The sequence below is a fragment of the Oncorhynchus gorbuscha genome, linkage group LG26 (assembly GCF_021184085.1).
Source record: "Oncorhynchus gorbuscha isolate QuinsamMale2020 ecotype Even-year linkage group LG26, OgorEven_v1.0, whole genome shotgun sequence".
Classification (NCBI taxonomy): Eukaryota; Metazoa; Chordata; class Actinopteri; order Salmoniformes; family Salmonidae; genus Oncorhynchus; species Oncorhynchus gorbuscha.
The window spans coordinates 31,926,768-31,951,453 of record NC_060198.1 but is presented as its reverse complement, the minus strand read 5'-3'; the positions used below and the strand labels follow the sequence as shown (position 1 = coordinate 31,951,453).

At 48.4% G+C, this 24,686-nt stretch overlaps 1 protein-coding gene across 2 annotated transcripts in view; it reads left to right on the top strand.

Moving 5' to 3' along the window:
- The window catches only part of LOC124016139 (cAMP-specific 3',5'-cyclic phosphodiesterase 4C-like), a 102,349-nt gene that overhangs the window by 59,073 nt on the left and 18,590 nt on the right, over positions 1–24,686 (top strand). The window contains exons 1-6 of one of the 2 annotated variants that reach the window (XM_046331673.1): positions 13,189–13,523; positions 14,616–14,819; positions 15,415–15,451; positions 15,637–15,707; positions 17,365–17,414; positions 17,848–17,960. In XM_046331673.1, the coding sequence (XP_046187629.1) occupies positions 13,297–13,523; positions 14,616–14,819; positions 15,415–15,451; positions 15,637–15,707; positions 17,365–17,414; positions 17,848–17,960 (702 nt within the window). In that variant the 5' untranslated portion in view covers positions 13,189–13,296. Of the gene's footprint in view, positions 1–13,188; positions 13,524–14,615; positions 14,820–15,414; positions 15,452–15,636; positions 15,708–17,364; positions 17,415–17,847; positions 17,961–24,686 lie in introns of those variants that run through there. The other variant, XM_046331672.1, reaches the window with a different exon arrangement.

Below are 24,686 nucleotides of genomic sequence, written 5' to 3'. Positions count from 1 at the left end.
AAATAAGCAAAGAGAAATAACAGTCCATCATTTCTGTAAAACATGAAGGTCACTCAATACGTACAATTGTGCAGTCGCAAAAACTATCAAGCTCTATGATAAAACTGTCTCTCATGAGGAACGCCACAGGAAAGGAAGACCCAGAGTTACCTCTGCTGTAGAGGATAAGTTCATTAGAGTTTCCAGCCTCAGAAATTGCAGCCAAAATAAATGCTTCACTGAGTTCAAGTAACAGACACATCTCAATATCAACTGTTTAGAAGAGACTGTTTGAATCAGGCCTTCATGCACGAATTGCTGCAAAGAAACCACTACTTAAGGACACCAATAAGAAGAAGAGACTTGCTTAGGCCAAGAAACACAAGCAATGGACATTACACCGGTGGAAATCTGTCTGATGAGTCCATATTTGAGATTTTTGGTTCCAACTGCCATGTCTTTGTGAGACATAGATGAATGAATGGATCGTGAAAGGAATGATGGAGTGGGGGTGCTTTGCTGGTGACACTGTTGGTGTTATGCAGGTGAATGAGGACCCAAAAGCGACTTGGCAAAAACAGAGTTTTTAATCCAGTAAGAAACTTTACAAAACAAAAAGCATAATACTACTCGTAAAGACGAGAACAGACAGGAGACTTGATCGAGAACTGCAGGTTGCCTCGGGAAGGCACTTGAACCTAGCAGACTCAGACACCTGCTCACCACGCAGCATCTGAGGGAAACACGACACGACAGGGCAAAACATAGACACAGCACGGTGAATTATAGATGAGGATCCGACAGGGCAGGTACGGAAAACAAGGAGAGAAATAGGGACTCTAATCAGGGAAAAGGATCGGGAACAGGTGTGGGAAGACTAAATGATGATTAGGGGAATAGGAACAGCTGGGAGCAGGAACGGAACGATAGAGAGAAGAGAGAGCGAGAGAGTGAGAGAGGGAGGGGGAGAGAGAGGGATAGTAAGAGGGAAAGAACCTAATAAGACCAGCAGAGGGAAACAAATAGAAGGGGAAGCACAGGGACAAGACATGATAATTAATGACAAAACATGACAGTACCCCCCCACTCACCGAGCGCCTCCTGGCGCACTCGAGGGAATCCTGGCGGCAACGGAGGAAATCATCAATGAGTGAACGGTCCAGCACGTCCCGAGACGGAACCCAACTCCTCTCCTCAGGACCGTAACCCTCCCAATCCACTAAGTATTGGTGACCCCGTCCCCGAGAACGCATGTCCATGATCTTATGTACCTTGTAAATAGGTGCACTCTCGACAAGGACGGGAGGGGGAGGGAAGACGAACGGGGGTGCGAAGAAAGGGCTTGACACAGGAGACATGGAAGACAGGATGGACGCGACGAAGATGTCGCGGAAGAAGCAGTCGCACAGCGACAGGATTGACGACCTGGGAGACACGGAACGGACCAATGAACCGCGGAGTCAACTTACGAGAAGCTGTCGTAAGAGGAAGGTTGCGAGTGGAAAGCCACACTCTCTGGCCGCAACAATACCTTGGACTCTTAATCCTGCGTTTATTGGCGGCTCTCACAGTCTGTGCCCTGTAGCGGCAAAGTGCAGACCTCACCCTCCTCCAGGTGCGCTCACAACGTTGGACAAACGCTTGAGCGGAGGGAACGCTGGACTCGGCAAGCTGGGATGAGAACAGAGGAGGCTGGTAACCCAGACTACTCTGAAACGGAGATAACCCGGTAGAAGACGAAGGAAGCGAGTTGTGAGCGTATTCTGCCCAGGGGAGCTGTTCTGCCCAAGACGCAGGGTTTCTGAAAGAAAGGCTGCGTAGTATGCGACCAATCGTCTGATTGGCCCTCTCTGCTTGACCGTTAGACTGGGGATGAAACCCGGAAGAGAGACTGACGGACGCACCAATCAAACGACAGAACTCCCTCCAAAACTGTGACGTGAATTGCGGGCCTCTGTCTGAAACGGCGTCTAACGGGAGGCCATGAATTCTGAACACATTCTCGATAATGATTTGTGCCGTCTCCTTAGCGGAAGGAAGTTTAGCGAGGGAATGAAATGTGCCGCCTTAGAGAACCTATCGACAACCGTAAGAATCACAGTCTTCCCCGCAGACAAAGGCAGACCGGTAATGAAGTCTAGGGCGATGTGAGACCATGGTCGAGAAGGAATGGGGAGCGGTCTGAGACGACCGGCAGGAGGAGAGTTACCCGACTTAGTCTGCGCGCAGTCCGAACAAGCAGCCACGAAACGGCGCGTGTCACGCTCCTGAGTCGGCCACCAAAAGCGCTGGCGAATAGACGCAAGAGTGCCTCGAACACCGGGATGACCAGCTAACTTGGCAGAGTGAGCCCACTGAAGAACAGCCAGACGAGTGGAAACAGGAACGAAAAGGAGGTTACTAGGACAAGCGCGCGGCGACGCAGTGTGCGTGAGTGCTTGCTTAACCTGTCTTTCAATTCCCCAGACTGTCAACCCGACAACACGCCCATAAGGAAGAATCCCCTCGGGATCAGTAGAAGCCACAGAAGAACTAAACAGACGGGATAAGGCGTCAGGCTTGGTGTTCTTGCTACCCGGACGGTAAGAAATCACAAACTCGAAACGAGCGAAAAACAACGCCCAACGAGCTTGACGGGCATTAAGTCGTTTGGCAGAACGGATGTACTCAAGGTTCTTATGGTCTGTCCAAACGACAAAAGGAACGGTCGCCCCCTCCAACCACTGTCGCCATTCGCCTAGGGCTAAGCGGATGGCGAGCAGTTCACGGTTACCCACATCATAGTTGCGCTCAGATGGCGACAGGCGATGAGAAAAATAAGCGCAAGGATGAACCTTATCGTCAGACTGGAAGCGCTGGGATAGAATGGCTCCCACGCCTACCTCTGAAGCGTCAACCTCGACAATGAATTGTCTAGTGACGTCAGGAGTAACGAGGATAGGAGCGGACGTAAAACGTTCTTTTAGAAGATCAAAAGCTCCCTGGGCGGAACCGGACCACTTAAAACACGTCTTGACAGAAGTAAGAGCTGTGAGAGGGGCAGCAACTTGACCGAAATTACGAATGAAACGCCGATAGAAATTAGCGAAACCTAAAAGCGCTGCAACTCGACACGTGACCTTGGAACGGGCCAATCACTGACAGCTTGGACCTTAGCGGAATCCATCTGAATGCCTTCAGCGGAAATAACGGAACCGAGAAAAGTAACGGAGGAGACATGAAAAGAGCACTTCTCAGCCTTTACGTAGAGACAATTCTCTAAAAGGCGCTGTAGAACACGTCGAACGTGCTGAACATGAATCTCGAGTGACGGTGACAAAAACAGGATATCGTCAAGATAGACAAAAACAAAGATGTTCAGCATGTCTCTCAGAACATCATTAACTAATGCCTGAAAAACAGCTGGCGCATTGGCGAGACCGAACGGCAGAACCCGGTACTCAAAATGCCCTAACGGAGTGTTAAACGCCGTTTTCCACTCGTCCCCCTCTCTGATGCGCACGAGATGGTAAGCGTTACGAAGGTCCAACTTAGTAAAGCACCTGGCTCCCTGCAGAATCTCGAAGGCTGATGACATAAGGGGAAGCGGATAACGATTCTTAACCGTTATGTCATTCAACCCTCGATAATCCACGCAGGGGCGCAGAGTACCGTCCTTCTTCTTAACAAAAAGAACCCCGCCCCGGCCGGAGAGGAAGAAGGCACTATGGTACCGGCGTCAAGAGACACAGATAAATAATCCTCGAGAGCCTTACGTTCGGGAGCCGACAGAGAGTATAGTCTACCCCGAGGAGGAGTGGTCCCCGGAAGGAGATCAATACTACAATCATACGACCGGTGAGGAGGAAGGGAGTTGGCTCGGGACCGACTGAAGACCGTGCGCAGATCATGATATTCCTCCGGCACTCCTGTCAAATCGCCAGGTTCCTCCTGAGAAGTGGGGACAGAAGAAATGGGAGGGATGGCAGACATTAAGCACTTCACATGACAAGATACGTTCCAGGATAGGATAGAATTACAAGACCAATTAATAGAAGGATTATGACATACTAGCCAGGGATGACCCAAAACAACAGGTGTGAAAGGTGAACGAAAAATCAAAAAAGAAATAGTCTCACTGTGGTTACCAGATACTGTGAGAGTTAAAGGTAGTGTCTCAAATCTGATACTGGGAAGATGACTACCATCTAAGGCAAACATGGGCGTAGGCTTGTCTAACTGTCTGAAAGGAATGTTATGTTTCCGAACCCATGCTTCGTCCATGAAACAACCCTCAGCCCCAGAGTCAATCAAGGCACTGCATGTAGCACCCGAACCGGTCCAGCGTAGATGGACCGACATAGTAGTACAGGATCTAGATGAAGAGACCTGAGTAGTAGCGCTCACCAGTAGCCCTCCGCTTACTGATGGGCTCTGGCCTCTTACTGGACATGAATTAACAAAATGTCCATCAAATCCGCAATAGAGGCACAGGCGGTTGGTGATCCTCCGTTCCCTCTCCTTAGTCGAGATGCGAATCCCTCCCAGCTGCATGGGCTCAGTCTCAGAGCCAGAGGAGGGAGATGGTTGCGATGCGGAGCAGGGAAACACCGTTGATGCGAACTCTCTTCCACGAGCCTGGTGACGAAGATCTACCCGTCGTTCTATGCGGATGGCGAGAGCAATCAAAGAGTCCACACTGGAAGGAACCTCCCGAGAGAGAATCTCATCTTTGACCACTGTGTGGAGTCCCTCCAGAAAACGAGCGAGCAGCGCCGGCTCGTTCCAGTCACTAGAGGCAGCAAGAGTACGAAACTCTATAGAGTAATCCGTTATGGATCGATCACCTTGGCATAGGGAAGCCAGGGCCCTAGAAGCCTCCCCACCAAAAACTGAACGGTCAAAAACCCGAATCATCTCCTCTTTAAAGTTCTGGTAATTGTTAGAACAATCAGCCCTTGCCTCCCAGATAGCTGTGCCCCACTCTCGGGCCCGGCCAGTAAGGAGTGAAATGACGTAAGCAACCCGAGCTCTCTCTCTAGAGTATGTGTTGGGTTGGAGAGAGAACACAATCTCACACTGGGTGAGAAAGGAGCGGCACTCAGTGGGCTGCCCGGAGTAGCAAGGTGGGTTATTAACCCTAGGTTCTGGAGGCTCGGCAGGCCAGGAAGTAACAGGTGGCACGAGACGAAGACTCTGGAACTGTCCAGAGAGGTCGGAAACCTGAGCGGCCAGGTTCTCCACGGCATGGCGAGCAGCAGACAATTCCTGCTCGTGTCTGCCGAGCATGGCTCCTTGGATCTCGACGGCAATGTTACGAGCCTCTGTAGTCGCTGGGTCCATTCCTTGGTCGGATCCTTCTGTTATGCAGGTGAATGAGGACCCAAAAGCGACTTGGCGAAAACAGAGTTTTTAATCCAGTAAGAAACTTTACAAAACAAAAAGCATAATACTACTCGTAAAGACGAGAACAGACAGGAGACTTGATCGAGAACTGCAGGTTGCCTCGGGAAGGCACTTGAACCTAGCAGACTCAGACACCTGCTCACCACGCAGCATCTGAGGGAAACACGACACGACAGGGCAAAACATAGACACAGCACGGTGAATTATAGATGAGGATCCGACAGGGCAGGTACGGAAAACAAGGAGAGAAATAGGGACTCTAATCAGGGAAAAGGATCGGGAACAGGTGTGGGAAGACTAAATGATGATTAGGGGAATAGGAACAGCTGGGAGCAGGAACGGAACGATAGAGAGAAGAGAGAGCGAGAGAGTGAGAGAGGGAGGGGGAGAGAGAGGGATAGAAAGAGGGAAAGAACCTAATAAGACCAGCAGAGGGAAACGAATAGAAGGGGAAGCACAGGGACAAGACATGATAATTAATGACAAAACATGACAGTTGGTTATTTATTTAGAATTCAAGGCACACTTAACCAGCATGGCTACCACAGCATTCTGCAGCGATACTCCATCCCATCTGGTTTGCGCTTCGTGGGACTATAATTTGTTTTTAAACAGGACAATGACCCAAAACACACCTCCAGGCTGTGTAAGGGCTATTTGACCAAGAAGGAGAGTGATGGAGTGCTGCATCAGATGACCTGGCCTCCACAATCACCCGACCTCAACACAATTGAGATGGTTTGGGATGAGTTTGACCGCAGAGTGAAGGAAAAGCAGTCAACAAGTGCTCAGCATATGTGGGCTCCTTCAAGACGATTGGAAAAGCATTCCTCATGAAGCTGGTTGAGAGAATGCCAAGAGTGTGCAAAGCTGTCATCAAGGCAAAGGGTGGCTACTTTAAAGAATCTAAAATGTAAAGCATATTTGATTTGTTTTACACTTTTTTGCTTACTACATGATTCCATATGTGTTATTTCATAGTTTTTAAAATGATTTAAGGGGTGCGTACTGGCAGCAGAGAAGTCAGGTGCAGGAGAGCAAAATCTGTGTTACAACGGTGCAGTTTAATAATAAAAATCACCGTAAACAAAACAATCAATACAATGGGTACAATGGGTACAAAACCCGTCGCACACCAGACATAACGTGCACAAGCACTTACAAAAAACAATTCCGGACAAAGACATGGGGGGGACAGAAGGTTAAATACACAACATGTAATGATGGAATTGAAACCAGGTGTGTGGGAAGACAAGACAAAACATGAAAAGTGGATCAATGATGGCTAGAAGACCGGCAACGCCGAACGCTGCCCGAATAAGGAGAGGAACCAACATCGGTGGAAGTCGTGACAGCGGCCTCGGGGACGACCCGGGGGGGCGAGGCGCAGGGCGATCCGGACGAAGACAGTGGAACTCCTGCAGCATTGAAGGGTCCAACACGTCCTCAACCGGAACCCAGCACCTGTCCTCTGGACCGTACCCCTCCCACTCCACGAGATGCTGAAGGCCCTTCACCCGACGCCTCAAATCCAATATGGAGCGAATGGAGTACGCCAGGGCCCCCTCGATGTCTAGTGGGGGCGGAGGAACTTCCCGCAACTCAGACTCCTGGAGCGGGCCAGCAACCACCGGCCTGAGGAGAGACACATGGAACCAGGGGTTAATACGGTAATTGGGGGGAAGCTGTAACCTATAACAAACCTCGTTCACTCTCCTCAGGACTTTTAATGACCCCACAAACCGCAGACCCAGCTTCCGGCAGGGCAGACGGAGGGGCGGGTTTCGGGTCGAGAGCCAGACCTGGTAGTACCGGCACCCCGTAGTGCCAGAAGACGTGCGTAAACAAGGCCTCTACAATCTGTAGGGCCGTTGGGAGACCGGGCAGAGGGAGGAGACGACAGGACTTAGAGATCCGATCCACAATGACCAAGATCACGGTGTTACTCTGTGAGGGGGAGATCGGTAAGAAAATCCACCGACAGCTGCGACCAAGGCCGTTGTGGAACGAGTAAGTGGTGTAGCTTCCCTCTGGGCAGGTGCCTAGGAGCCTTACACTGGGTGCACACCGAGCAGGAGGAAACATAAACCCTCACATCCTTAACCAAGGTAGGTCTCCAGTACCTCCCGCTCAAACAGTGCACTGTCCGACCGATCCCAGGAGGACCAGAGGTGACATGTGGGCCCAATTGATCAACCGGTCACGAACAGCAGACGGGACATTGGACGGGAGCGGGCTCTGTACGTAATGCCTGCTCAATGTCCGCGTCCAGCTCCCACACTACCGGCACCACCAGGCAGGAGGCGGGGAGGTCTGTAGGAAAGGGTGAACACAAAACGGGTGAAAAACATGGCCCACATTGCATGGCGTGGGTTCAGTCTCCTCGATGCCCGGATGTACTCCAGATTGCAGTGGTCAGTCCAGATGAGAAAAGTGTGTTTAGCCCCCTTAAGCCAATGTCTCCACGCCTTCAAGGCCTTGACGACAGCCAACAGCTCCCAGTCCCCCACGTCATAGTTTCGCTCCGCCGGGCTGAGCTTCTTCGAGAAGAAGGCATAGGGTCAGGCTTCGGAGGCGTACCCGAACGCTGAGTGAGCACAGCTCCTATCCCAGCCTCGTACGCATCCACCTCCACTATGAACGCCAAAGAGGGATCCGGATGGGCCAGCATGAGAGTCGAGGTAAACAGAGCCCTCAGGTGACTCAAAGCCCTGTCCGCCTCAGCTGACCACCGCAAGCACACCGGGCCCCCCTTCAGCAGTGAGGTAATGGGAGCTGCTACCTGACCAAAACCCCGGATAAACCTCCGGTAGTAGTTGGCAAACCCTAAGAACCGCTGCACCTCCTTTACCGTGGTGGGAGTCGGCCAATTACGCACGGCTGAAATGCGGTCACTCTCCATCTCCACCCCTGAGGTGGAAATGTGGTACCCTAGGAAGGAGACAGACTGCTGGAAAAACAGGCATTTCTCAGCCTTGACGTACAGGTCATGCTCCAACAGGCGACCAAGCACGCTGCGCACCAGGGACAAATGCTCGGCGCGTGTAGCGGAGTATATCAGAATGTCATCAATATACACCACTACACCCTGCCCATGCAGGTCCCTGAAAATCTCGTCTACAAAGGCTTGGAAGACTGATGGCGCATTCATCAACCCTTACAGCATGACGAGGTACTCATAGTGCCCTGAGGTGGTACTGAAATCCGTCTTCCACTCGTCTCCCTCCTGGATACACACCAGGTCGTAAGCGCTCTCGCAACCACCCAGTGAGAGCCCTCTGTTGCCAAGAAACATTGGGGTGATGACAAACTAACCAGGGTGGGCCTATCACCATGGGAAACGCAGGAGAGTCAATAAGGAAGAGACTAATTCTCTCCTTGTGACCTCCCTGCGTCACCATGCCCAGAGGAGCGATGACCTCCCTAATCAACCCTGACCCTAATGGTCAACTATCTAAGGCATGACCGGGGAAAGGCACAGCTACGGGAACAATGGAGATCCCTAAACTATGGGCAAACGATCTGTGAAATTCCCAGCCACGCCTGAATCGACGAGCGCTTTATGCTGGGAATGCGGGGAAAACTCAGGGAAAGTGACATACAAAAACATATGTGCAACAGAAGGCTCTGGGTGAGAATGGTGCCGACTCACCTGGGGTGACGCCAGAGCCTGCTGCCTCGATACCCAGAGGAACCAACTCGGCACTGACCGGCAGTGTGACCTCTGCGGCCACAGATGGTGCACGAGCTGGAACCCCCTCCGGTCTCCTTGTGCACCGCCCCTTCCAGTTCCATGGTTATCGGAGAGGGGGTGCGGAGGGATGGAACCAACAGACCCCGATCTGAACGTCCGCGGGTAGCCAGCAGGTTATCCAGTCGGATGTACAGGTCTACCAGCTGGTCGAATGTGAGGGTGGTGTCTCTGCAGCCCAAATCCCGACGGACGTCCTCGCTCAGACCGCAGCGCTAATGGTCAATCAGGGCCCTGTCGCTCCATCCCGCGCCGGCAGCCAGGGTCCGAAACTCCAGGGCGAACTCCTGGGCGCTCCTCGTCCCCTGCCTCAGATGGCCGCTCTACCCTCGGGCGGGTGGTCGAAGACTGCCCGGGAATGGCGGGTGAACTCCTTAAAATGGTCCAACGCCAGATCTCCCTCTCTCCACACGGCGTTGACCCACTCCAGGGCTTTCCCGGTGAAGCACGAGACGAGGGCAGATCACCCTCTCATGGCCCGAAGGAGCCAGGTGGACGGTTGCCAGGTATAAGTCCAGCTGCAACAGGAACCCCTGGCAGTGCGCAGCCGTCCCATCATATTCCTGGGGAAGGGAGAGACGAATCCCACTGGGTCCAGGAGAAGGAGGGGTGCGGAGTCCCCGGTTGTGCTGGTGGAGGCGCTGGTAGAACTCCCTGTCTCTCCCAGCGGTCCATTGTCTGGACAACGCGGTCCATGGCGGTGCCAAGATGGTGGAGCATTGCTGCGTGCTCCCGGACGCGCTCCTCCACCCTTATACCCGGGGTACATGCTCCTGCTGACTCCATAAGTTTGGTCCGGAATTCTGTAAGGGTGCGTACTGGCGGCAGAGAAGTCAGGCGCAGGAGAGCAAAAACTGATTTACAACGGCGCAGTTTAATAATACAAATCACCGTAAACAAAACAATCAATACCATGGCTACAAAACTCGTCACACACCAGACATAACGTGCACAAGCACTTACAATAAACAATTCCGGACAAGGACATGGGGGGGGGGCAGAGAGTTAAATACACAACATGTAATGATGGAATTGAAACCAGGTGTGTGGGAAGACAAGACAAAACAAATGGAAAATGAAAAGTGAATCAATGATGGCTAGAAGACCGGCGACGCCGAACGCCGAACGTTGCCCGAATAAGGAGAGGAAACAACTTTGGCGGAAGTCGTGACACATAGTTTTGATGTCTTCACTATTATTCTACAATGTAGAAAAAATGTAAATAAAGAGAAATCCTTGAATGAGTAGGTGTGTCCAACCTTTTGACGGGTACTCTATATGATAAAGAAAACAAGAGAAATAACAAATAAGATAGGAACCTATGTACACTGCCAATACCAAATTGACAATGTGCAGGGATACTGAAGTGTTTGCGGTAGAAAATCACACTTTGTTAGGGTTTGTGTGTGTGTGTGTGTGTGTGTGTGTGTGTGTGTGTGTGTGTGTGTGTGTGTGTGTGTGTGTGTGTGTGTGTGTGTGTGTGTGTGTGTGTGTGTGTGTGTGTGTGTGTGTGTGTGTGTGTGTGTGTGTGTGTGTGTGTGTGTGTGTGTGTTTGTTCACACAAATTCACACTGAAACGTCCAGCTTTATTACTTAATAACTGATCATTTGATTATGGACTTTTTACATTTTGCATCGACCCCCTGCAGCTTTTAATTGCATTCGTCACAATGAGTAAGAATCCTTCAGCAGTCAGAGGATCAGAGCAATGTTCCCATAGCCCATATTTCATAAAGGATTGTTCATGAGTGACTTAAGAGGGCTATGCTCAGGCGGGTCCCTTGTGCCCCACAAACAAATGGGAGCTGAGTTCCCCTCCACCATCCAGCTGGTGCCTTCTTCTTTTTCCTTCATTATTCTGGGGTGAGTCACTGGAAGAGAGACACATGACAGAGAGAGAGACAGAAAGGGAAAGGAAGGGTCTTGAAAGACAGCAGACAGTGACAGTGTGGGAGGAGAGAGAGAGAGAGAGAGAGAGAGAGAGAGAGAGAGAGAGAGAGAGAGAGAGAGAGAGAGAGAGAGAGAGAGAGAGGAGGGGGAAATGGGTGGTTGACAAGGCATCTCATCTCTGTAGTGTTCTGCTCTGTGGATAGTCTTTGTGCTGCTATCTGCCTTGTCTAGTCAGCCTAGTGGTATGTAGAATTCATGCACCGGGATTTACCTTGGCTGCTGCTGCAAAAACAAAGAAACGGATGACACAAGATTCACATTAGCATGAAAAATCAAACAGATACACACAAACTCACTGTTGTACACATGCACATACACAAGTGTTCATGCATACATGCAGATAAACTCTTCTCTTGTGTCTCTTCTTTTTGTCAGAAACAACACACACACACAGACACACACACACACACTCTGATGTGTATGCAGATACAGTACATTTTAAACTTCACAAAATGATTTTCTCGGAGTAGGGGTCTGTTTGTGTAGTAGCTCTGTACTTGGTCAGTAGGCCCATGTTTTTCTGTGTACTGCAAAGGTCAAGAAGCTTGGCTGTTGGCTTGGCTGTTGATGTTAAAAAAGAATGTTTTGGAAACAAATCATGCATGCTCTTGTAAACAGTTCCACGGGCCATGAGTCACTCCTCCTTCTCTTCTCCTCTGTCCTTCCCTCCTTTTTCTCCTTGACTCCTTCTCCATCCTCATCCACTTTGTCTCTCTCTCTCTCTCTCTCTCTCTCTCTCTCTCTCTCTCTCTCTCTCTCTCTCTCTCTCTCTCTCTCTCTCTCGCGCACGCGCTACTGCCGGTGGTCTGTTGCTGCTAGAGAAACGGTGAGCAGGGAGATAAGGAGAGAGAAACAGAGCACACGCTTGAAGCAGGGGGAGGTGAAGAAAGTAAAGGAGAAAAAAACAGGCTGAGAAAGCGAAGAAAAGGAGAGAGAAAGAAAGGAAACGGAGCAGCGGACCGACCAGCGTCGGTGTGTCCTCCAGGTGGTGTGGGTGTGAGTGAAACATTGGGCAGACGCCCGGGAAGAGTGGCAGCCACAGTGTCCCTGAGGGGCCTGGTCGGGGAGAACAAGGACAGAGAGGCAGGAGGAGGACACACAGGAAAAGTATATGGACTCAGACAGAGCGATAGAGAGTGAGAGCTGAGCTAGTGAAATATCAGAAGCCCTCCCCTGAGAGTGGCCCTGTTCAGATAGCTGATTGCTGAGAGAGAGGCTGTGGGTTACAGCTGCACTGCCGCCCTTCAGTGACAGAATAAACAGAAACAAACCTACACAGGAAGAAACAAGCTGCTGAGAAACAGGGAACAAAGTGGTGTGGAGGTGAACAAAGGACGTGAGCAAATGCAGCAGTACTCCAGGGCTTCAGGATCAAAGCTTGACGACTTCAAGTGAACATGGACTCTGAGGAGGACACACAGGAAAAGTATATGGACTCAGACAGAGCGATTGAGAGTGAGAGCTGAGCTAGTGAAATATCAGAAGCCCTCCCCTGACAGTGGCCCTGTTCAGATAGCTGATTGCTGAGAGAGAGGCTGTGGGTTACAGCTGCACTGCCGCCCTTCGGTGACAGAATAAACAAAAACAAACCTACACAGGAAGAAACAAGCTGCTGAGAAACAGGGAACAAAGTGGTGTGGAGGTGAACAAAGGACGTGAGCAAATGCAGCAGTACTCCAGGGCTTCAGGATCAAAGCTCGACGACTTCAACTGAACATGGACTCTGAGGATTGGGACCAGGAATAAAACTATAGGATTAGGGTCTGTTATCAAGGGCTTTCTGACTGGCAGGATTTTGTGCTGGTGTGTGCAGGAGAACTCTCTTTGTCTGGGATGTGAGCTCTGCTACTGAACCGTGGAACAAGGCGGGGGGCCAGGGGGGAGCGTAGGAGGGAGAGTGACTGACAGACCGATTGGGAGGTTGAAGTGTTGGCAGTAGCAGACAAAGTTTGATAGACAGAGAAGAGGGAGAGAGAGAGAGAGAGAGAGAGAGAGAGAGAGAGAGAGAGAGAGAGAGAGAGAGAGAGAGAGAGAGAGAGAGAGAGAGAGAGAGAGAGAGAGAGAGAGAGAGAGAGAGAGAGAGAGAGAGAGAGAGAGAGAGAGAGAGAGAGAGAGAGAGAGAGAGAGAGAGAGAGAGAGAGAGAGAGAGAGAGAGAGAGAGAGAGAAGAAGAGGGAGAGGGATGGTGGTTTCTTCCGTCAGTCCTCTCCGTCGTGCCCAGAGCTTCCAGAGATGAGTCAGAGGAAGCTGACACGACAGATGAATCTGTGGGAGACCCCCGAGGGGTTGACCACGCCCAACCTGACCCCCACCTCTCCCTACGTCACCTCTGCTAACTCACCTGTGTCCCCTGATCACGACCATACTCGGGGACACGGGAATTCCGTGTTTTTCCGCCGTATGAAGCTCAACCGCAGTATAGAGCGCAGACTGTCGTCTCAGTCTCACCTTCCTCTCAGGTATTCATGGGGTTCAAGTAGCCACCCACAGTTAATAGGCCCTCTGGTGTGTGTGTGTGTGTGTGTGTGTGTGTGTGTGTGTGTGTGTGTGTGTGTGTGTGTGTGTGTGTGTGTGTGTGTGTGTGTGTGTGTGTGTGTGTGTGTGTGTGTGTGTGTGTGTGTGTGTGTGTGTGTGTGTGTGTGTGTGTGTGTGTGTGGCTTCACAATATCTCTCTCCATGATGTGCTTTTCATTTTTGATGAAGCTGTAGAGACATTCATGGTTCAAAAAAGAGAAATCACCCTCTAAACCTAAGAAGTATGTTTCTGTGTACACTTTGGCTAAACTCTCACTAAGCTTCTGTTTGACTGGTTCTCTTTGAGATTATTCCTAATCTTGTGTTTGGGGTCATGTGGTTGTCTGTAACGCTGGATTGGTATGGTGCTCTTGTGTATATATGTAGATCAGCTTTAATATTGCAGATGAATTGTAGCTTCCATCAAAGTAATTGTCTGCATCATCTCCAATCCCCCATATATATTGTTTTAAATATCTCAATATCAATTCATTCATGGGTAACAATTAAGTACCTTGGTGAGATTGTTTTAAGTTAAAATGGTCAAAAACATACACAAATAGCTACTTAGCAATTTCTCAAGCAAGAATGTTGCTAGGACTGTCTGCCTGGGAGTGGTCTGAGTGGGGAGGGGAATACCAGCTGTTATTGGCAGAGAAGTTTGGAACTCTCTTTCTTATTGGTCTGTTACCTAATTTACCGTCTGGTGATGTCACCAGGCAGGCCAAAACTTCTTCCCACCTATGATTGCAAAATTCCGGGAACATTCAATATATTCACTGGTTTTCCCAAAATCGAGGTTGGCGGTTTCACGGAATCAGGAGAAAATAAGCAGGAAATCCAGACTCCTCACACAGGCAATTTCAGGCTGTTTTTTTAAACAACTCTTACACTAAAAGGGCATTATCATCACTTTTTACAAATTCACAGATTTATTCCAACCTCTTAGTGTGTAAATATATATAAAACACAGGGAAATGCCTTTAATGAAGCATTGATCCAGACAACTTTCCTGTCTCTCTCACTTTGTCTTTCAGTTTTGACTCAGAGAATGGTCCTTCGCCCGGCCGCAGCCCCATGGATTCGCAGGCGAGTCCTGTGCTGGGGCTGCACCCCTCCTTTACCACAGAGGGGTGCAGGAGTCGCGGGGAGCGCAGGGAGTCCTTCCTGTACCGATCAGACTCCGACTATGACATGTCCCCCAAGAACATGTCACGCAACTCCTCCATCAACAGTGAGGGGTGAGTATCAAACCTGGGCGGGGGTTTCAACTTATAGGACTATTCCATTGGTTCCATTGCGCCAGGCAAACTCAATCAAGCCCAGATAATGTATAGTGCTAATTGAACCCTGGTTTGGTGAGTATGTACCCCCTTACAACCTCCACTTCCTGTGTTCATCACATGCCATCAAAACCACCTTGGCTAATCCACATGGTTAAAACCCCTCTGAGTGAAAGTAGCCTCACTGACATTCCAGATTGCTGCAACACCATACATTACTCACTATACAATCACAATCAGCCGACTTGGCATTTATGATTATTATGATTACGGCAGTATTATGCTAATGTTCATACTAAAATATCTTTCGCTTCACAGCGGTGTAATTTTGTCTTGGTCTGCTTCCATTTCAGGAAGATGCTTTTTGGTCAGAACCAAAAATATTTGGTTTAGATTCAGATAGGGCTATGGATACCATTGGTTCACATACATATCCCGTATGTGTTCATGTAAACTGTCATAGAGGTTACACCTCAGCGATAACTCTCCATCTATCCTGCTGACCTTACTGTCATCTCCTTCCTCTGTACATTTTCTATCTCTCTTTCTACAGGCATGCAGAAGATCTCATAGTCACCCCTTTTGCTCAGGTAAGCACCAGCTCTGCAGTTTGCTGATGAAGTAGCGTACACGTCACCCTTCCTGCCGAAAGATAGAACAATGCCGTAAAGAACTCGAAAGCGGCTAAACCCGAGTATGTAAGTGAATTTGTCTCGCTCTGCTCTCTGCCCCTCTCCCCGCCGCCCCCACCCCCCACCGTCCGTCCATCCCCCAGGTGTTGGCCAGTCTACGAACTGTAAGAAGCAACTTCACCATCCTCGCCAATGTCACGACACCCACTAACAAGTCAGTAGCATCTCGTCAGCCACGTCACCCTTTCAACCCTTCTTAATGTGGCCACATCTCTCTTCTGTATCGCAGCATGAATGATGTGTTCCCACTGGACCTGTGCAGTCCTTATTCTCACTGGAATATGAAGAGTTTATTTCCAAAACACTATATCAACCAATTTTTCACTTGTGTTTTTTTCACCAGGAATGATTCATTGTTCGTACCTTCATGTGTGTGTAAAATATTACTGTTCTCAAGATGTTTTCTGGAATAGATTTTAGATGTGTATGGAAATGTGTTTTTCTTTTTGCAAAACGCTATATATCCATTGTGTAGCTGGAATGGAATCTTCGTGACCTGTATATTTGACTGTGATATGTGGTTGTCTCACCTAGCTACTGTATCTTAAGATGGATGCCTTACTATATAAGTCGCTGTGTATAAGAGCACCTGCCAAATGACTCAAATGTCAAATGTAAGGGTTTTATATACAGATATCAAATCAAATCAAATCACATCATATTACTGTATTGAATTATTACAATAGTTATTTTTTATTATATTGATGTCAGAAATGTATCATTAGTACATTTTGTTATGAAAACGGGTAGTTATTTGTTACATTTGACTGTGTAAAACCTAACAGTACTCCCTTATTTCTCTGAGAATGAGGCGGATATACAGCATTTTGCAAAGAAAATACATTATTATTTGTCTTTCTGAAATGAAACGACCAAGTGATCGATTTAAACAAATACATGTCTGTCATTGAACAACCAAATGCCATGATTAGATAGTGAAAAAACACCAATCTGTTCATTATTTCGTTAAACAATAACAGTTAATTTACCAACATTTCTGAAAATGGATATTTACTGTTTTTGAATTAAACTCTTCATATGTAGTTTTAGTAAATATCACATTTCTTCCTTCTATGTTGTCAGAACTGTGTCATATCAGTAGGGTATAATGTGGCAATACTCTCCTCACGTTGTGTCTTTATCGTGTTCTGCTGAGATCATCATGTCCCCAGTGGAAGTCTGAAAGACTGACTGAAAGACTGCTTGACTGGCTGACTACCTGACAGACTGACAGACAGACTGACTGCCTGACTACCTGACTGACTGGTTATTCACAAGGATAGAAGTGGTCAATAATGCTAAATATATCCTCCTTTGTAATGCAAGAAACAGGCAGAGCATGAGTTGGCAGGCTTTTTAGCAGTACGTCAATATGAGCAGTAACAATGCAACATGGAATTATCTAGAGCTATAATTAGTGAGCATGATGCTCTCAGCTCCAAACAGAAACCTCCCTCACTAGACTGCAAGTTGAACCTCCATGTAGAGAAAGAGACAGCTGAGAGCTGAGAGAGCCTCGCTTAAAGGAGGCATTGTTTTTAATATTGTTGGCTACAACAATATTTCAAAAGACTGCGATGCAGATCTATGCAACTAGTTTATGATTCCTCACAAATGTTATTGTCCATAATACAGATGAGGTTAAATATGTTTGCTTATCTATTTCCAGTGTTATGTTGTTACGCTAAATTACTTAAATGTAAATGATGTAAATGTAATTCATGCCCAATACAACCGTAATGTTCTTAGAGTCCACTAGAGAGCACGCTTTATCATTTCCTATGATGATGTAATGATCTATTTGTCCACAGGAGGTCACCAGTGACAAGCCAACCCACTGTTCCCCAGGCAACACTCTCTGGTAGGTTTCCTGCTAAAATGAACTTTAGTCTACTGATTGGGAACACTCTCCCACACAACTCACAGTGTGTTGGTAGTGTGCACTCAAGCTTCCAAAAACTCATAAAGAAATGCACCGATATTAATAGAAGAATTTGCAGCACCATGGCCTGTGGCTTTCTCAATAATGGATACCGATAGGCTGCATTTAATTCTGCAGATGATTTGAATAATCAGTGTCAATCTGGAGTCTCAACTGAACAATTCTAAGAAATGACAAATGTAGCAATTTGACTGATACAGTTCAAGAGAACACACAGATGCAGAGAATATGACCGTTACACAGACCATTATATTATGATACATTATATTATATCAATGCTGAGATCATACCGGTTATAATAATACATACAGCACATTAATGCCACCCTCTTCTCTCCTGTGTATGTGTGTAGATGAGACGTACCAGCAGATGGCAAGGGAGACTCTGGCTGAGTTAGACTGGTGTCTGGACCAGCTGGAGACCATCCAGACCCACCGCAGTGTCGGTGACATGGCCTCCAACAAGGTATTACCACTTCTCCACTTCCATTACCCTACACCATCACTACCACTACTCTACACTACCACTACTAATACCCTACACCATCACCACCACTACCACTACCACTACTAATACCCTACACCATCACTACCACTAGTCTACACTACCACTACCACTACCACTACCACTACTAATACCCTACACCATCACTACCACTACCACTACCACTACCACTACCACTACCACTACCACTACCACTACCACTACCACTACTAATACCCTACACCATCACTACCACTACCACTACCACTACCACTACCACTACCACTACTAATACCCTACACCATCACTACCACTACTCTACACTACCACTACTAATACCCTACACCATCACTACCACTAGTCTACACTACCACTACCACTACCACTACTAATACCCTACACCATCACTACCACTACCACTACCACTACTAATACCCTACACCATCACTACCACTACCACTACCACTACTAATACCCTACACCATCACTACCACTACCACTACCACTACCACTACCACTACCACTACTAATACCCTACACCATCACTACCACTACCACTACCACTACCACTACCACTACCACTACCACTACCACTACTAATACCCTACACCATCACTACCACTACCACTACCACTACTAATACCCTACACCATCACTACCACTAGTCCATACCATCACTACCACTACTCTACACTACCACTACCACTACCACTACTAATACCCTACACCATCACTACCACTACTAATACCCTACACCATCACTACCACTAGTCCGTACCATCACTACCACTACTCTACACTACCACTACCACAACCACTACCACTACTAATACCCTACACCATCACTACCACTACCACTACCACTACTAATACCCTACACCATCACTACCACTACCACTACCACTACCACTACTAATACCCTACACCATCACTACCACTACCACTACCACTACTAATACCCTACACCATCACTACCACTACCACTACCACTACTAATACCCTACACCATCACTACCACTACCACTACCACTACTAATACCCTACACCATCACTACCACTACCACTACCACTACTAATACCATCACCATCACTACCACTACCACTACCACTACTAATACCCTACACCATCACTACCACTACCACTACCACTACCACTACTAATACCCTACACCATCACTACCACTACCACTACCACTACTAATACCCTACACCATCACTACCACTACCACTACCACTACCACTACTAATACCCTACACCATCACTACCACTACCACTACCACTACTAATACCCTACACCATCACTACCACTACCACTACCACTACCACTACCACTACTAATACCCTACACCATCACTACCACTACCACTACCACTACTAATACCCTACACCATCACTACCACTACCACTACCACTACCACTACTAATACCCTACACCATCACTACCACTACCACTACCACTACTAATACCCTACACCATCACTACCACTACCACTACCACTACCACTACTAATACCCTACACCATCACTACCACTACCACTACCACTACTAATACCCTACACCATCACTACCACTAGTCCATACCATCACTACCACTACTCTACACTACCACTACCACTACCACTACCACTACTAATACCCTACACCATCACTACCACTACTAATACCCTACACCATCACTACCACTAGTCCGTACCATCACTACCACTACTCTACACTACCACTACCACTACCACTACCACTACTAATACCCTACACCATCACTACCACTACTAATACCCTACACCATCACTACCACTACTAATACCCTACACCATCACTACCACTAGTCCGTACCATCACTACCACTACTCTACACTACCACTACTAATACCCTACACCATCACTACCACTAGTCCGTACCATCACTACCACTACCACTACCACTACTAATACCCTACACCATCACTACCACTAGGCCGTACCATCACTACCACTACCACTACTAATACCCTACACCATCACTACCACTAGTCCGTACCATCACTACCACTACTCTACACTACCACTACCACTACCACTACTAATACCCTACACCATCACTACCACTAGTCCGTACCATCACTACCACTACTCTACACTACCACTACCACTACCACTACTAATACCCTACACCATCACTACCACTAGTCCGTACCATCACTACCACTACTCTACACTACCACTACCACTACCACTACTAATACCCTACACCATCACTACCACTACTCTACACTACCACTACCACTACCACTACTAATACCCTACACCATCACTACCACTACCACTACTAATACCCTACACCATCACTACCACTAGTCCGTACCATCACTACCACTACTCTACACTACCACTACCACTACCACTACTAATACCCTACACCATCACTACCACTACTAATACCCTACACCATCACTACCACTAGTCCGTACCATCACTACCACTACTCTACACTACCACTACCACTACCACTACTAATACCCTACACCATCACTACCACTACTCTACACTACCACTACCACTACCACTACTAATACCCTACACCATCACTACCACTACTAATACCCTACACCATCACTACCACTACCACTACTAATACCCTACACCATCACTACCACTAGTCCGTACCATCACTACCACTACTCTACACTACCACTACCACTACCACTACTAATACCCTACACCATCACTACCACTACTAATACCCTACACCATCACTACCACTAGTCCGTACCATCACTACCACTACTCTACACTACCACTACCACTACCACTACTAATACCCTACACCATCACTACCACTAGTCCGTACCATCACTACCACTATTCTACACTACCACTACCACTACCACTACTAGTACCCTACACCATCACTACCACTAGTCCGTACCATCACTACCACTACTCTACACTACCACTACCACTACCACTACTAATACCCTACACCATCACTACCACTAGTCCATACCATCACTGCCACTACTCTACACTACCACTACCACTACCACTACTAATACCCTACACCATCACTACCACTAGCCCGTACCATCACTACCACTACTCTACACTACCACTACCACTACTAATACCCTACACCATCACTACCACTAGTCCGTACCATCACTACCACTACTCTACACTACCACTACCACTACCACTACTAATACCCTACACCATCACTACCACTAGGCCGTACCATCACTACCACTACTCTACACTACCACTACCACTACCACTACTAATACCCTACACCATCACTACCACTAGTCCGTACCATCACTACCACTACTCTACACTACCACTACCACTACCACTACTAATACCCTACACCATCACTACCACTAGTCCGTACCATCACTACCACTACTCTACACTACCACTACCACTACCACTACTAATACCCTACACCATCACTACCACTAGGCCGTACCATCACTACCACTACTCTACACTACCACTACCACTACCACTACTAATACCCTACACCATCACTACCACTAGGCCGTACCATCACTACCACTACTCTACACTACCACTACCACTACCACTACTAATACCCTACACCATCACTACCACTAGTCCGTACCATCACTACCACTACTCTACACTACCACTACCACTACCACTACTAATACCCTACACCATCACTACCACTAGTCCGTACCATCACTACCACTACTCTACACTACCACTCCCACTACCAGTACCCTACACAGCTACTACCACTACCCTACACAACCACTACCACTACTACAACCACTACCACTACCAATACCCTACACAGCTACTACCACTACCCAACACCATCACTACCACTTCCACTACTACTACCCTACACAACCACTACCACTACCACTACTACAACAACTACCACTAGCCCGTACCATCACTACCACTACTCTACACTACCACTCCCACTACCACTACCACTTCCATTACCCTACACCATCACTACCACTCACCCGTACCATCACTACCACTACTCTACACTACCACTACCACTACCACTACCACTACCAATACCCTAAACAGCTACTACCACTACCCTACACAAGCACTACCACTACCACTACTACAACCACTACCACTAGCCCGTACCATCACAACCACTACCACTAGTCCGTACCATCACCACCACTACCCTACACTACCACTACCACTACCAGTACCCTACACAGCTACTATCACTACCCTACACAAGCACTACCACTACCACTACTACAACCACTACCACTAGCCCGTACCATCACTACCACTACCCTACACAGCTACTACCACTACCCTACACAGCTACTACCACTACCCTACACAACCACTAACACTATCCTACACCACCACCACTACCACCACTACTACTACCACTACCTTACACAACCACTACCCTACACAGCTACTACCACTACCCTACACAGCTACTACCACTACCCTACACAAGCACTACCACCACCACTACTACAACCACTGCCCTACACAACCACTACAGCTATCCTACACCACCACCACGACCACCACTACTACTACCACTACCTTACACAACCACTACCACTACCCTACACCACCACTACCACCACCACCACTACCACTACCACTACCAGCACCCTACACAGCTACTACCTCTACCCTACACAACCACTACCACCAACACTACTACTACCACTACCCTACACTACCACTACCACTACCCTACACCACCACCACTACCCTACACAACTACTACCACTACCCTACACCACCACCACTACCACCACTACTACTACCACCACTACCTTGCACAACCACTACCACTACCCTACACCACCACCACTACCACTACCTTACACAACCACTACCACTACCCTACACCACCACTACCACCACTACCACTACCAGCACCCTACACAGCTACTACCACTACCCAACACAACCACTACCACCACCACTACTACTACCACTACCTTACACCACCACTACCACTAACCTACACCACCACCACCACCACTACTACTATCACTACCCTACACAACCACTACCACCACCACTACTACTACCACTACCCTACTCCACCATTACCACCACCACTACTACTACCACTACCACTATTCCTTACCACCACTACCACTACCCTACACTACCACTATCAGTACCCTACACAGATACTACCACTACCATACACAACCACTACCACCACCACTACCACTACCCTACACCACCACAACCTTACACTACCACTACCACTACCCTACACCACCACAACCTTACACTACCACTACCACTACCACTACCCTACACCACCACCACCACTACCACTACCCTACACAACCACTAGCCCACACTACCACAACCTTACACTACCACTACCACTACCCAACACCACCACTACCTCAACCACCAACACTACCCTACACCACCACTACCACTACCCTAAACCACCACTACCCTACACCACCACTACCACTACCCTACACCACCACAACCTCTACCACTACCACTACCCTACACTACCACTACCACTACCACCACCACTACCACTAGCACACACCACCTCTACCACTACCACTACCCTACACTACCACTACCACTTCCACTTCCACGACCACTACCCTACACCACCACTACCTCTACCACCAACACTACCCTACACCTCCACTACCACTACCCTAAACCACCACTACCCTACACCACCACTACCACTACCCTACACCACCACAACCTCTACTACTACCACTACCCTACACTACCACTACCACTACCACTACCACTACCACTACCACTACCACTACCACTACCACTACCACTACCACTACCACTACCACCACCACTACCACTAGCACACACCACCTCTACCACTACCACTACCCTACACTACCACTACCACTACCACTTCCACTACCACTACCACTACCCTACACTACCACTACCACTACCACGACCTTAAACTACCACTACCACTAACACTACCACTACCACTACCTCTACCACTACCACTACCACTACCCTACACTACCACCACCACTACCACTACACTACACTACCACTACCTTTACCACCACCACTACCCTACCCTACACCACCACTACCCAACACCACCACTACCACTTCCACTACTACTACCACTACCCTACACAACCACTACCCTACACCACCACTACCACCACTAACACTACCACTACCACCACCACCACTTCTACCACTTCCATTACCCAACACCATCACTACCAATATCCCAAACCACCACTACCACGACCCTACATTACCACTCCCACTACCCTACACAAGAACTACCACCACCACTACTACTACCACTACCACTACCCTACACAACCACTACCACTACCCTACACCACCACCACTACCACCACTACTATTACCACAACCTTACACAACCACTACCACTACCACTACCATACACTACCACTACCTCTACCCTACACCGCCACCACCACTACCACTACCCTACACAACCACTAGCCCACACTACCACAAACTTACACTACCACTACCCAACACCACCACTACCTCTACCACCAACACTACCCTACACCACCACTACCACAAACCTAAACCACCACTACCCTACACCACCACTACCCTACACCACCACAACAACTACCCTACACCACCACTACCCTACACCACCACTACCATCACCACTACCCTACACCACCATTACCACTACCCTACACTACCACTACCACTACCACTACCACTACCC